The sequence below is a fragment of the Haematobia irritans genome, chromosome 4 (genome assembly GCF_050003625.1).
Source record: "Haematobia irritans isolate KBUSLIRL chromosome 4, ASM5000362v1, whole genome shotgun sequence".
NCBI classification, from domain to species: Eukaryota; Metazoa; Arthropoda; class Insecta; order Diptera; family Muscidae; genus Haematobia; species Haematobia irritans.
In genome coordinates, this window is record NC_134400.1 from 102,287,042 (window position 1) to 102,303,311 (window position 16,270).

Genomic DNA, 16,270 nt, shown 5'->3' on the forward strand with positions numbered 1-16,270 from the left:
TATCGATTCATAATCATGGTTGCCACTAGAGCCAAAAATAATCTACCAAAATTTTATTTCTATAGAAAATTTTGTCAAAATTTTATTTCTATAGAAAATTTTGTCAAAATTTTATTTCTGTAGAAATTTTTGTCAAAATTTTCTTTCTATAGAAAATTTTGTCAAAATTTTTATTTCTATAGAAAATTTTGTGAAAATTTTATTTCTATAGAAAATTTTGTTAAAATTTTATTTCTGTAGAAAATTTTGTCAAAATTTTATGTCTACTTTGTCAAACTGAATTATATACGTATTGGATCGATCTTTTTTGATTTAATATATACCACGTATGGACTTACATACAATTTAGAAGATGGTGTTAGGAGGTTTTAAGATACGTTGCCATCGGCATTCGATTGCCGATGGCAGTGTTTAGATGAAGTTTCTACGCAATCCATGATGGAGGGTACATAAGCTTCGGCCTGGCCGAACTTACGGCCGTATATACTTGTTCAATTTACCTGAAATTCAAAATCTAGAGGTATTTTAGAACCATAAAGAGATGTGCCAAAAAAATCGTGAGCATCGGTCCATGTTTTGGTATGATCCCCATATAAACCGACCTCCCGATTTGGGGTCTTGGTCTTATAGAAACCGTAATTTTTATCCAATTTGCCTGAAATTGGAAATCTAGAGATATTTTCGGGCCATAAAGAGGTGTGCTGAAAACAGTGAGTATCGGTCCATATTTTAGTGTAGCCCCCATAAGAACGATCTCCCGATTTAACTCCTTGGGTTTCTAGAAGCCGTAGTTTTTATCCGAGTTGCCTGAAATTGTAAATATTCTGGTATTTTAGGCTCACAAAAACGTGTATCGGATTAAATCTTTATCGGTCCATTTGATAATGCCTTCATATAGACCGATTTCACTTCTTGAGGGTATATAAGGCGCACTGATAATGAAAATTGCTTGAAACTCAATGTAAAACTTCCAGATATTACTTTTCGGGTGGAAATCTACAGATTTATTTTATAATTTTCTTGCACACTTACAAGAGATGTTAATGATTCCTCTAAAACTCAAACAAAAATGGTTCTTATAAAGCGAGAATCTGATAAATTCTTCATAGGTAAAATCTTTAAATTTATCTTCAGGAAATGGACTGGTTGAACTGCTCTGCTTGATCTGTCCTCAAACCCCCCTGAAATTTCAAAGGAAACCCTAATATTTGATTCATGGTGGTGGGTATTTAAGATTCGGACCGGCCGAACTTACTGCTTTATATACTTGTTTTTTGTTGGTTCGTCAAAAGAAATCGGAACGTACGACGAGTAAGTCAAAATATTTAGCAAGAAAGGATATAAAAAAGAAAAATAAGTATATACGGCCGTAAGTTCGGCCAGGCCGAATCTTATGTACCCTCCACCATGGATTGCGTGGAAACTTCTACGAAAGAGTGTCATCCACAATCGAATTACTTGGGTTGTGGTATCTTAAATCGTTTTCTAAATTGTGAGTCAGTCCATATGTGGTATATAAATATTAGAGAAAAAAGGTATGTGTAGGTAAGTCTACAAATAATTACGAATCGATATGGACTTTTGCAAGGTACATAGAAAGCCAGAATTGAAATATGGGGGTCGCTTATATGGGGGCTAGACACTAATAGAAAAAATTACGTTCCATAGTCGTGAACGGACGGTGACAAAATGAAACGGAAACGTTCACAAAAAATCAAAACGGAATGTTCACAATTTCGTCCTCGGGCGTTCACGGTTTCACGAACGGCATCCGTTTTTCTTTGACCATGAGAAGTCTTAAAATAATCGTTAGACGTTATTATGGCAACTCCCTCGGTGGGGCAATGTGCAAGGTGACTGTTAACGCGTATGGTGCAGAAAACACAGGTTCGAGTCACGCCGGAGGAAATCTTTTTTTTTTAATTTGTTTATAAAGTGGTAACCATAACGTTTTCAGATCATGAACGCTGGTTGTTGTTTTGACAACGCATGGTGTCATTTTATCGTTGTCAGATTGACACCGCCTGTTCTCGGTTTGACACCACATGTGTGTTGATTCACTTTCATGAACAAATCGTTTTGAAAGAGCACGCCGTGCATGATTTTTTCTATGAGTGTATACAATTATGAACTTGATATAGACCAATTTTTGTGTGATTGGGGATCGATTTATCTGAGGGCTATATGTAACTATAGACCGACATGGACCTAGTTAAGCATGGTTGTTAACGGCCATATACTAGCACAATGTACCAAATTTCAACTGTCTCGGATGAAATTTGCTCCTCCAAGAGGCTCCAAAACCAAATCTCGGGATCGGTTTATATGGGGGCTATATATGATTATGGACTGATATGGACCACTTTTGGCATGGTTGTTAAATATCATATACTACCACCACGTACCAAATTTCAACCAGATCGGATGAATTTTGCTCTTCCAAAAGGCACCGGAGGACAAATCTGGGGATCGGTTTATATGGGGGCTCTATATAAATATGGACTGATATGAACCAATTCCTGCATGGTTGTTGGGTACCATATACTAACATCACGTACCAAATTTCAACCGAATCGGATAAATTTTGCTCTTCCAAGCGGTTCCGGAGGTCAAATCTGGCGATCGGTTTATATGGGTGCTATATATAATTATGGATAGAAACTAACTCTGTTTGTTGTCTGTTGTACTTTTGCTTTTAAGTATATGAGAATTTAATGAGATTACTTCTCCTATATTTACTTGCCTCTAAAGATTTTTACATTCCTTTAAAGATTTTCGTATTAATTCTTAGGCAAATTAGAATTTAATTATAGATTTAATTTATCGAAATTTCTCTCTTGTTTTGCGATGTATTAACAAAGCTATTCATGTAGAAATAAATGCCAGTCTAAAAATTCAAATAATAACAGATACTTCAATGTAAAAATGTTATCGTAATAAAAAAAACTTAAAAAAAATGCAAAATCCTTAAAATAAGCGTCCATATTTGAAGAGTTTTTCTTTGTTAATTCAAGGATTCATTATTTCAGATAATTTAAAGTTTATGTTAATTCTTTAAAACAAAAATATTTTTCCTCGCTTTTAGGTAAAGTGACCTTAAATCAAAGGTATACGACTTTAGCAGAGGGATATGAATTTCAAAATTTCGTGTTCTAAATTTAAAGATAAAGTAAATACCATATTATAACCATTCTTTTAATTAAAATTTCTTTATTTTAAGTATATTTGTCCTTGGTATTAAATCAATATTTCTTTCAGCGTACTTTAATGGATTAGGTTAGGTTTAATGACAGCCTCTTAGTTCAGGCTCACTTATCAGTCTAAGTGATATCACCGTGTTGATCTTCTCTCTGATCAATGAGTGCTGGCAATGATAAGGCACACAAGTCTTTTTTTACACTGAAAAAAAAAATTTTGTCCTGAGGTCAATGATTTCATGTCTTTAAAATACGAATGCAAATTTTGCTTACCATAGAAGACACATTTCTCTAATATAAAGTTTTTTTCCTTGTCCAAAAGTCGATAAACTTTTCAATGAAGTCATAGTGTCCTTATAATTAAGGGCTTTGACTTAAGAATGGGTATCATAACAGGAACGAAAAAACATTTTAAGGTCAACTTGACTTTAATAATTCAGAAAAATTCTTTAAAATTAATGAAATTGTCTTTAAATTTGTTGCCTTTATGCATCTTGACTACAAAGCAAAAAATCGTTCAAATATAGGACATGTTTTTCAACACTTTATTTTAAAGACGTTTAATTATAATTTCTACTGGAAGTCGAGTCTGAAGTTGGAAAATAAAGTTGTGGTTAACTCGCTTTTAAGGGACTTTAATAGCATATGAAGAAAAATAGCTGAAAAAGCGAAAAATTAAAATTTGCCTCCTAGAAGCAAGTACACAAAACCCAAATTTAAAAGAGAATTGTGTCTTAAAAGTATCCTTACTTGTATTCTCCGCTTCTTTGGCTCGGAATCAATACCAAATTTTTATACCCTCCACCATAGGATGGGTGTATATTAACTTTGTCATTCCGTTTGTAACACATCGAAATATTGCTCTAAGACCGCATAAAGTATATATATTCTGGGTCGTGGTGAAATTCTGAGTCGATCTGAGCATGTCCGTCCGTCTGTTGAAATCACGCTAATCACGAAACTTGGCACAAGTAGTTATTATTGATGTAGGTCGGATGGTATTGCAAATGGGCCATATCGGTCCACTTTTACGTCTAGCCCCCATATAAACGGACCCCCAAATTTCGCTTGCGATTGCTCTAAGAGAAGCAAATTTCATCAGATCCGGTTGAAATTTGGAACATGGTGTTAGAATGTGGTCTCTAACAAACACGCAAGAATTGGTCCATAATTATATATAGCCCCCATATAAACCGTTACCCAGATTTGATCTCTGGAGCCTCTTGGAGGAGCAAAATTCATCCGATCAGGTTGAAATTTGCAACGTGGTGTTAGTATAAGGCCACTAATAACCATGCCAAAATTGGTACGTATCGGTCTATATTTATATATACACGGATGAAAAAGACTGTTTTTCATATGTTTGGCTATAAACATTATATGTTTGGAACACAAATTTTTAAACACAATATTTTTGAGTGCAAGCATATAATGTTCATAAACTAGCATAACATGTTTGGGACATATATGTTAATATGTTAGAACATATTATGTTTGGGACATAAAATGTTTGTAAATATAATATGCTTGGATGCAAACATATATTAATTTAGAAACATCCTATAAACATATATGTGTTTAGTAGCTTGGAGCGCTATTTAACAGGGAGCGATATTGAATTCAGTTGGTGGTTGTTGCTTGTTATTACAAAATTAACATTTTATTTTTCCTTGGGCAATTGATCAGCTACTTCTTTGATCCTTACAAACTGTGTGGTCCGCTGTTCGAATCCCCGTCCGGCAAAAGGTAAAATTAAAATAAAAAAATCATACAATTGAATAATTTCTTCTACAATGTTTGTATTACAGAAAAAGGTGCTAAGAACTAAAAAATCTCGTGGAAGTGAGAAAGATGTGGGGGAATATACAATTGGGCAGAAACAAAATTTTGAGCATTCAGGTCGAAAACCCATGTTGTTAGCACCTATATTACCTGTTTATTTTCATAATTCATTATGATTGTAAATATATAAATAAATAAATAAAATTTTGAGCACAATATTGTTTGGGAGAATTTTTTTTAAGCATATAATATTTTTGGGTGCAAAATGCTTCCAAACATATTATATGTTCACATAATAACATATTGTTTTTTGGAAGACAACATTATTGAATTGGGATGCAAAAATACAAAATGTTTGGAACTTAGCCTACCCAAACATATATTGTTTAGACCAATATGCTTTCAAACATATTATATATTGGAATAGATCAAACATATAAATGTTTGGGCAATACCCAAAAATGTATATGCTTGAAGCAAAATGTGTTTGGGAGTATATGTTACAGAAGCGATTTTTTGTGAGCGTGTAGCCGATCCCCAATCACACAAAAATTGGTCCATATCGGTTCATAATCATGGTTGCCACTCGAGCCAAAAATAATCTACCAAAATTTTATTTTTATAGAAAACATTGTCAAAATGTTATTTCTATAGAAAATTTTGTCAAGATTTTATTTCTATAGAAAATTTTGTCAAGATTTTATTTCTATAGAAAATTTTGTCAAAATTTTATTTCTATAGAAAATTTTGTCAAAATTTTATTTCTGTAGAAAATTTTGTCAAAATTTTATTTCTATAGAAAATTTTGTTAAAATTTTATTTCTATAGAAAATTTTGTCAAAATTTTATTTCTATAGAACATTTTTTTCAAATTTTATTTCTATAGAAAATTTTTTCCAAACTTTACTTTTATAGAAAATGTCAAAATTTTATTTTGTCAAAATTTTATTTCTAAAGAAACTTTAATCTTAATTATATACGTATTTAATCGGCCTTTTTTAGTTTAATATATACAACGTATGGACTATGTGGAATATATTACGGTGTTAGGAAGTTTTAAGACACCTTGCCATCGGCAAGTGTTACCGCAACCCAAGTAATTCGATTGTGGATGACAGTCTGCAGTATAATTTTCTACGCAATCCATGGTGGAGGGTACATAAGCTTCGGCCTGGCCGAACTTACGGCCGTATATACTTGTTTTAAAATAAAGATAAAATCTTTGGAACCGGGTATGCTTTTTTTGTAGTGTAGCAGAATTCGAACGACTTATAACAATGCTGTGCAATAATTTCGAGATGCTTTGAAATTGTATTAATTGCTTATATGGGTGGACATCAAAGTTAGAATAATTTTTAATAATATGTTTACAATATAATAATGATTCGTGAAATCTTAAAAATTTTTTAAATACCTTGGACAGATTTGCCCTTATGTGGCACAACTCGAACAACTAGATTGTGATACAGTTCAGTGGCCTTTGTAAATTAACTTAGCTCACTGAATTAAGTTAAATTATATTTCCTTTTATATATATATAGGGTTTCGCCCACATGGGAATGCTAATCACAAAAGGTCTTTCTGGGCCCAAGCATTCATTTTATGGGTCACAATTTTTACCCTTCTCCGCCTGGAAAACAGGAAAACCTGGGGCAGTTTCACATCTGTTTCGCTTTTGATCCCACTTACTTTCCTCTGTGTAGAGAAGGTCTCCGAAAGGTATAAATCCTTTCAAAACAAACTAAAAACTAAAGATTTCCTACAAAGACCATAACAAAACACCAATTCCGTAACAATGTCAAAGGCACTGTCAGTCCTTTTGTGTCGTCCTTTTTTTGCCATTCATTCATTTGAGCGCGCAGAAACCAAAAAAAAAACAAAGCGCAGTGTAAAAGAAATATGTGGGTAAGTAATGCCATGTCCTGAATGCCATGCAACAGTTGTAAAATTGTCTCCTTTCACAATGGCAAAAAAACATAACACACACATTCACACATACTTGACTGATGCCTTTTACTCATACAGTTATGTTATCCTTTGGTGACAGAAAATCTTTTGTTACACTTTGTCTTGTCTTGGAGTCCTTCCATTCTATTCTTCACTTTTATTGTTGTGCATTCCGTCTTATGGTTTCTATTGTCTTCGTTTTCGGTACCTTTTGATTTGTTTTACTGTCAGCAAAATTTCTATAGAGGTAGGCGTGGGAAAAGGTATGTCCCTTTCATTAAAGAAAAAAAACTAAAGGAATGTATTATTGTTGACATTAAGATGCAACGACCATACGTTAGAGCGGTTCAGACAAGAGAATATGAGACCTAATGGGCACAATTAGGTCCGGCCCATATTTATAGACAGCATTCAATCTTAATTTATTTTTGTCAAAAATTTCCTAGAAATTCATAGAGGAAGATCTATAAGCTTGGTCCGGTCGAAGTAAGCTCAACTATAGAATGGGGATGTACTAACTTTGGCATTGCGTTTATCAAAGTATTGGCCTCAGACTGTATAGGTATATATCCCAGCAAAACAAAATTGGAAGTTGTTCCACAAGCATATATTTTTAAGAGCATCGCGGAATCCCCCATCATTTTTTTTTCTACTTCCGATCAAGTTAATTTCAAGTTCATTAGACGCAAGTTGGCGGCTTAAAATTAAAATTTAATTTTGAACGATTAAATGTCGCAGAAAAGAACAGAACATAAAAAAATAAATAAAAAACAATGAAAATGAAATTAGAAATTTCATTTTCGAAATTGTGCCAGTTGACTTTCCCATTAGCATAGAATTTATTTTGAGAGGGTTTGGCAAATTACGAGAATTTTACATTTTTTTATTAACCCAGACCCATAAAAAAATTTGGAAGTGGGGGCTATACCAAAGTACAATTTCTAGTGGGGGCTATACCAAAACATGGACCGATAGGCACCATTTTCGGTACATTTTTTGATGGTCCTAAAATACCTCCAGATTTCCAATTTCAGGCAAATTAGATAAAAGCTACGGTTTTTATAACCCCAAATCGGGAGGTGGGTTTATATGGGGACTATATCAAAAATTGGACCGATACAGCTCGAACTTGACCTGCCTGCCAACAAAAGACGCATCTATACCAAATTTCAGGATGATAGCGCCATTATTGAAGGCTGTAGCGTGATTACAACAGACAGACAGACGGACATGCTTATATCGTCGTAGAATTTCTCCCTGATCAAGAATATATATACTTTATATAGTCGGAAATCGCTATTTCGATGTGTTACAAACGGAATGACAAACTTATTATACCCCCGTCACCGTTCTTTGGTGGTGGGTATAAAAAAGGCCGATTAAATATGTATATAATTCAGTTTAACAAAATTTTCTACAGAAATAAAATTTTGAAATAAAATTTTTAAAAAAATTTCTATATAAATAAAATTAAAAAAAAAGTTTCTATAGAAATAAAATTTTGACAAAGTTTCCGATAGAATACAATTTTGACAACATTTTCGATAGAAATAAAATTTTGACAAAATTTTCTATAAAAATAAAATTTTTAAAAAAAAATTCTATAGAAATAAAATTTAAAAAAAAAGTTTCTATAGATATAAAATTTTGACAAAATTTTCTATAGAAATAAAATTTAGACAAAATTTTCTATAGAAATAAAATTTTGAAAACATTTTTTTGACAAAATTTTGTATAGAAATAAAATTTTGACAAAATGATCAATAGAAATAAAATTTTGACAAAATTTTCAATAGAAATAAAATTTTGACATAATTTTCTATAGAAATAAAATTTTGGTAGATTATTTTTGGCTCGAGTGGCAACCATGATTATGAACCGATATGGACGAATAGACCGATATGGAGCAATTTTGACATGGTTATTACTAGCGCAATGTACCAAATTTCAACCGAATCGGATTAATTTTGGTCCTCCAAGATGTTCCGGAGGTCAAATCTGGAGATTGATTTATATAGGGGCTACATATATAATTATGGATCGATATGGACCAATTTTTGCATTATTGTTAGATACCATATACTAATACCATGTACCAAATTTCAATCGGATCGGTTGAATTTTTCTCATCCAAAATGCTACGGAGGTCAAATCTGGGTATCGGTTTATATGGGGGCTATATATAATTATGGATCGATGAGCCACCGTGGTGCAATGGTTAGCATGCCCGCCTTGCATACACAAGGTCGTGGGTTCGATTCCTGCTTCGACCGAACACCAAAAAGTTTTTCAGCGGTGGATTATCCCACCCCAGTAATGCTGGTGACATTTCTGAGGGTTTCAAAGCTTCTCTAAGTGGTTCCATGCAATGTGGAACGCCGTTCGGACTCGGCTATAAAAAGGAGGTCCCTTGTCATTGATTTAACATGGAATCGGGCAGCACTCAGTGATAAGAGAGAAGTTCACCAATGTGGTATCACAATGGACTGAATAGTCTAAGTGAGCCTTCGGGCTGCCACCTAACCTAACCTAACCTAACCATGGATCGATATGGACCAACTTTTGCATGGTTGTTGATGCCATATACTTACACTTCGTACCAAATTTCAGCCGGATCGGATGAATTTTGCTTTTCCGAGAGGCTTAGGATATCAAATCTGGGGATCGGTATATATGGAGGCTATATATATAATTATGGACCTATAAGGACCAATTTTTGCATGGTTGTTAGAGACTACATACTTACACCACGTACCATATTTCAACCGGATCGGATAAAATTTGCTTCTCTTAGAGCAATCGCAAGCCAAATCTGGGGGTAGGTTTATATGGGGGCTATACGTAAAAGTGGTCCAATATGGCCCATTTGCAATACCATCCGACCTACATCAATTACAACTATATATGCAAAGTTTCAAGTTGCTAGCTTGTCTCGTTCGGATGTTAACGACATTTCAACGGACGGACAAAGGGAGAATGCTAGATCGACTCAGAATTTCACCACTACCCAGAATATAAATATTTTATGGGGTCCGCGACAAAGTTTATATACCCTCGTCCTATATTCTGATGATATCGAACTCAATTTAATTTGTATAATCGCCATTATATTTCAAAAAAAAAAAAAAACTAATGAAAAGTCTTTTCATTTTATTATTACAGGTTACTTCTGGCATATAACAGATCTACATTTGGACACAATATATTCACAGGATGGAGATGTTATGCGCAGTAAGTATTCGAAACCATTTTTATTTATCTTAAGGAAATCTAATTTGGAAGATTTTATTGGAATTTTGACTAATTCAAAAAACTTTAACCCAAAAATACAAAATCCTCAAAATAAGACTTCACCTATATTTGAAGCGTTTTTATGTTAAATCTAAAGATTGAATATTTCAGGTTCAATAACCTTACCTAAGGACGATTTCTTTATAACAAAAATGTTTTTCTTTACATTAGGGAAAAATTGTCTTAGTTCAAAGGCATACGACGTTAACGGAGACACGCAAATTTCCAAAATTTCTGTCCTAAATATACTAAAAAAATATTTTAAAGCAAAGATTATAAACTTTATTTTAATTACAATTTGTCCTTAATAATGTGTAAATTGCGCATCCTAAAATTTAGGTTGTGCAATCTTTAATACCACGTAAATATTTTTTCAGTGTATGTGACATCTATGGAGAGCATGCTATTTCAGCTGCATAAAAGCACTCTATGTGTCCTGTCAAAGAAAAAGTCCTCTAAAAATGATCATAACAATATTTTTGAAAATGTCAGGTTCGGGGAAGATGTCTTTCTGAACATATGAAAAGGAAGTACACTTTATGCTGTTTTTGAATGTAAATTTAAGCGTTGTACTTAAAATAGTCTGGCAAGAAGAGCTTCTCCTCCGGTGCGAATATTCAAAAAATTAAGACTCAGAATTTCACCACGACACAGAATATACATACTTTATGGGGTCTTAAAGCAATATTTCGATGTGTTACAAACGGAATGACAAAGTTAATATACCCCCCATCTTATGGTTAAGGGTATAAAAAGTTGGACGTCCCCGATGAAATACCAAAAAATAAATTTGCAGTTGTGGCCAACTCTCCGTTCCAAACACTAAAAAAACTGTACACCATATTAACCCTTTCACTACCGATGTCCCCACTTAGTTTCGATTTATTTCTCGATGATATTTTAAAGAAGAGGCTCTTATCTAAATAAGCTATAAATATTTTCCATATTTCTGGACACTAAATTGTATTTTCATAACATTTCTTGACAATAAACAAAAAATACACAATTTTGAGAAAATTTTTCTACTGTACGTCTCTAGTAAATAGATATTCATATAAAAACTATAGCCTATATTATTTCAGATTTTTTGATTTTTTTCCAACACTTCAACAGATATTACAAGCCAAATAACGTTTACTTTCGTATGCTCATTTGGTCACAATTCAAGAATTAAGTTTTCAGAACAAACACATATATCTTTATAAATAATTGAGGTATTCCTTCCAAATTGCAATATTTTTGCTACATGCTGTTAGTACAAGTAGAAACGAAGGAAAAATTAAAGTTTTCTACATTAGGGTTAATTCGGTAGTGAAAGGGTTAATGTCATAACATGCACCCATGTCCTTTGCAAATTTCAAGTAAATCGCTGTACTTAGAAAAAGTCGGGCAACAGAAAGGTCATCCTCCAATTTTCATAAAGGTGGGCAAGGGGGAGATCCCCGTCCAAATGTTAAAAAATCAAGTAGCCCATATTAAATTTCAAGTAAATCGCAATAGTTTAATTTTTTTCATCGTACTTTTAAACAACGACGGGCAAACGCGAGGTCTCTCTTCCCGACAAAATATCGAAAAATAAAATAGGATTATTGCTTATACGCCGCCCCGACCTTCCCTGAAAATTTCAAGCACGTCGGAGAACTTTGGTCCAATTTTCAAGAAGCCCCCGACCAGATATCAAAAAATGAGGTACTCCTTCCCGACCATGTTAGGTGGCAGCCCGATGTATCAGGCTCACTTAGACTATTCAGTCCATTGTGATACCACATTGGTGAACTTCTCTCTTATCACTGAGTTCTGCCCGATTCCATGTTAAGCTCAATGACAAGGGTCCTCCTTTTTATTGCCGAGTCCAAACGGCGTTTCACCTTGGAGTGAAACCACTTAGAGAAGCTTTGAAACCCTCAAAAATGTCACAAGCATTACTGCGGTAGGATAATCCACCGCTGGAAAACTTTTTTGGTGTTCGATCAAAGCAGGAATCGAATCCATGACCTTGTGTATGCAAGGCGGGCATGCTAACCATTGCACCACGGTGGCTCCCCTCCCGACCATGTTACTCGGTTTACATATCTATATCTATAGAGAGCGAAAGAGAGACAGGAGAAGATCGAAGTTAAAGGGTGATTCGTCAAAATTTGGTCAATATAAACTTGACGCATTTCTTTCAATTTTCCATTTAAAAAACCTGAACACCCCTCATTTTGAAGGTGTGTGTGTAGAATGTTGCTCCTATTTTGATTTTGGAATTCACTCTTCAGTTGTCAAAATGCCGTCCACGCAAGAAGAGCAGCGTATCAAAATTTTGCTCGCGCATCGCGAAAATCCGAGCTACTCGCACGCAAAGCTGGCAAAATCGCTAAAAGTTGCCAAATAAACCGTTACAAATGTAATTAAAGTGTTTGGGGAACGTTTGTCGACAGCCAGGAAGTCTGGATCGGGGGGAAATCGAAAACCGGACGACAAAGAGAGTTGCCGGTAGTTTCCGCATATAAGCTGGGTGTATCGTCTACAACCGTGCATCGAGCCAAAAAACGAGCCGGACTATCGACTTACAAGAAGGTAGTGACTCGAAATCGCGATGATAAACAAAATACGACGCCAAAGCGCGATCCCGGAGGCTGTACACGACGATGCTGACGAAGCTTGACTGCGTGGTAATGGACGACGAAACCTACGTCAAAGCCGACTACAAGCAGCTTCCGGGACAGGAGTTTTATACGGCAAAAAGAACGGGAAAGGTAGCAGATATTTTTAAGCACATAAAACTGTTAAAGTTCGTGGCTTGAAAAGCAGCATTTTCATAGCTTCCGGGACTGTCAACCAAGAAATTTACGCGAAAGAGTGTTTGAATAAACGTCTGCTGCCTTTCCTGAAGAAACACGGTTGTTCCGTACTGTTTTGGCCGGATTTGGCATCTTGCCATTACGGTAAAAAGGCCATGGAGTGGTACGCCGCCAACAACGTGCAGGTGGTTCCCACGGACAAGAACCCTCCCAACACATCAGAGCTCCGCCCAATTGAGAAATACTGGGCTATTGTCAAGCTGAACCTAAAGAAGACCAAAAAACTGCTAAGGGTGAGCAGCAGTTCAAGGCAAATTGGCTTTCTGCGGCGAAGAAGGTGGACAAGGTGGCTGTACAAAATCTGATGGCAGGTGTCAAGCCTGAGGCCCGGCAATTCGGATTTGGAAAAGCGAAAGCCTAACTGAATATTTTTCCTGAATTTTATACTAATTGAACTTGAAAAAGAAATTTAATTAGATTTTTTAAATAAACGATTTCACCGATTTACACGCGTTTTCCCTTGACCAAATTTTGACCGTATCACCCTTTAGATACTCGTAGATATGAAATTTTAAAACGATAAAGCCTATGTGTGTGTGGCTAATGAATTCTCGATGCATTCATTTAAAAATTAAATCATCTCGTTGAAATTTGTTAATGCTACTGCCTTTCTTTTCGCTTGGATACTTTCAATTTAGTGTCTGTCCTTCGGCCATCCCTGAGAATGTTTCTTATATGCAAATTACTATTGACTCTCCAAGGACTTGTATATTGAGCATATCCCTTTTTTCATCCCAAAGGTTATTATTTTCTTTTCTTCTTCCAGGAGTTCCATGTTGTATTCAGCAGTAGTTTGTTTTATTTTTAAATTACACAACTTGACCCATAAAAATCCACTTAAAGCCAAAAGTCAATTATTTATTGTTCGACGAGTAGATCAATATTTGAAGAACATTCCGTGGAATACTACAGACTACATGCATTTCTCCTTCGTGAAGGAAGTACATAAGTAAACCAAGCAACCATCCAGCAATATTCCATAATTGTAATTATTTGCCAATAAATTTGGTATTGTTTGCTATAGTCTTTGGACTGAAGCAGTTCCAATGGCAATGCTAGCAATAATATTTTATGAAGCAATTTTTATGAAGAAAATGTGACTGTTCGTTTATTCCTTCAAATGTCTATGGGTGCTGTTGTGTTTTGGAATGGCTTTGAATAGTATAGGGTATTTCTACCGTCTGTTTGTCGATGAATCGTAGCAAGGATGGAAAAACTTCCCACTTAAAATATTCATTTCAATGGGGGCGAAGTTTTTACACTGTCAGCATATAATTGAGAATATTTCTTTTTCCGAAAAACCTTTTGTCCTCTTTCTATTTCGTCTTTCGCTGTCTAAGGTGCTACGGACAAAGAGATGTACAAAGGACCATGTTATGGCAATCGGACAGTAAAGAAAAAGGAATGGTCTTAATTTGATTTTGTAATTTTACATGATGCCAAAAAAGTAAATATTAGACGACACTTACCATACTCACGATTTAATGGGGTGTACTGAAAATTCCAACTCAAATGACATTTCTCAATAGTTGCCAAGAACTGGTCGGCCACTTTTGATGCCAAATGATTTCGGAAAGACATCACGAGGCATCCAATTGAGGACAAGCAATCATCTCAATAATGATGAACCCTTAGTGGGGACACCGCCTATGTTTTCTTAACTTTGTTGGTGGACAAATGTTGTTTGGTGAAATACACAGTTCAATTGAAAGTGACCAATGAATATTGAAAAGAGAAACGAGTTTTGATCGAGTCAAAATCAAGAAACGAGTTGAATATCTAAAATCGATTTTGTGATTATTTTTAGGTTAGTAATCGATTTAGATTTTTTATATTTTCATGCAACAATTCGAATAATCGATTATTCGATTTATAGATCCTTAGCTCGATGTTTACGAACGACCATTGACCGTTAAGGAGGCCCCCACCATTACCATTGGAGACGCTTGATTTCCGATTGGCAATCAAAGGTGTTTTCAGCTGACCTATTTGGCAAGTACACCCGATCATTTAGTTTATTCAAAAACTTCTCAATTTGGAATGGCTTCTCATCAGGAAATACCAAATTCGGTAACTGGCCACTTTCGTCCAAGCGAAACAACTCCTATGCCCTTTCCAGTCGTGCGTTGTTTTGTGCATCGGTGAGCTCTTGCGAATTTTTTAGAACTTGCATGGCATTAGTCCAAGTGCACTTTTATACCCACCATCATAGAATGTTGATGACGGTTTGTCATTCCGTTTGTAACACATCGAAATATTGATTTCCGACTACTCAAATTGTATATTCTTCATCAGGGAGAAATTCTAAGACAATATAACAATGTCAACCTGTCTGTCTGCCTGTCTTTTATCTGCAGGTAGGTCATATCTGATTCACACTACTTGACATCGAGAATTTGCTACAATGTTCCAAATCGTTTAACTAGAAACTTTGTATTCTTAAAGACTGAATTTTGCAGACATAACTATGAATTATTTAATCCCCTTAATGTTTTGTGTAAAAACTTTAATTCGGTGTATTCATTGATTTCTTTAACCAATCCGATTCCTGCCATCAAGGAATCAGAAACAGAGTTTCTGATCCAAGGGGTGTTGCCTTCTAAATTTCCAGCTGTGTTATAAAATTTTTTTGATCCTGCTCATCCAATTACTGCTTGTATTACCCTATTTTCCGCGCCCTTACCGACCATGGTGGCACTTTTTAAACTTTGTCTGGTTCAATGGGGTCCCTCCTGACCCATCTGCTTATATATTGAACCTTATTGAGTACCGCGGAGCCCTTACTGACTCAACGGGGTCCCTTCTGACCCATCTCGAATAACTAGCTTGGGACTCCTTTCTGACTCGCTGTGGTCCTTACTGACCTATAGGGTCCCTTATGGCCCACTTGGAATATTGAATTATATTTAATTGAATTGAAAAAATTTATTTTGTAATGTCCCGGCTGCTATTAGCCGTGTAAAGAAATAAAATAAAAAATATTCGGAGATGGGCTATATCGGTCCAGATTTTTGTGCAGACACCTCAATTACAAATAAGATAATTTGTCTGAAATTCAAAATCTAGAGATACTTAAATCCTTAAGTCCTTAAATAATTAAGTCGAATATGGTGAGTATCGGGCCATGGTTTGGTATAGCCCCATATAAGCCATATAAGCCGATATCCCGATTTGATTTCTTGGGCTTCTAGACACCACTATTTTTAT

The 16,270-nt window shown here is 35.0% G+C and overlaps 1 protein-coding gene across 1 annotated transcript in view; it reads left to right on the plus strand.

The window, feature by feature from the left end:
* Window positions 1-1,069: 1,069 nt before the first annotated feature.
* Window positions 1,070-16,270, plus strand: part of LOC142235690 (cyclic GMP-AMP phosphodiesterase SMPDL3A) — a 329,846-nt gene continuing 314,645 nt past the window's right edge. The window contains exons 1-2 of the mRNA XM_075306949.1: window positions 1,070-1,109; window positions 10,089-10,157. Coding sequence (XP_075163064.1) covers window positions 1,070-1,109; window positions 10,089-10,157 — 109 coding nt within the window. The remainder of the gene's footprint in view (window positions 1,110-10,088; window positions 10,158-16,270) is intronic.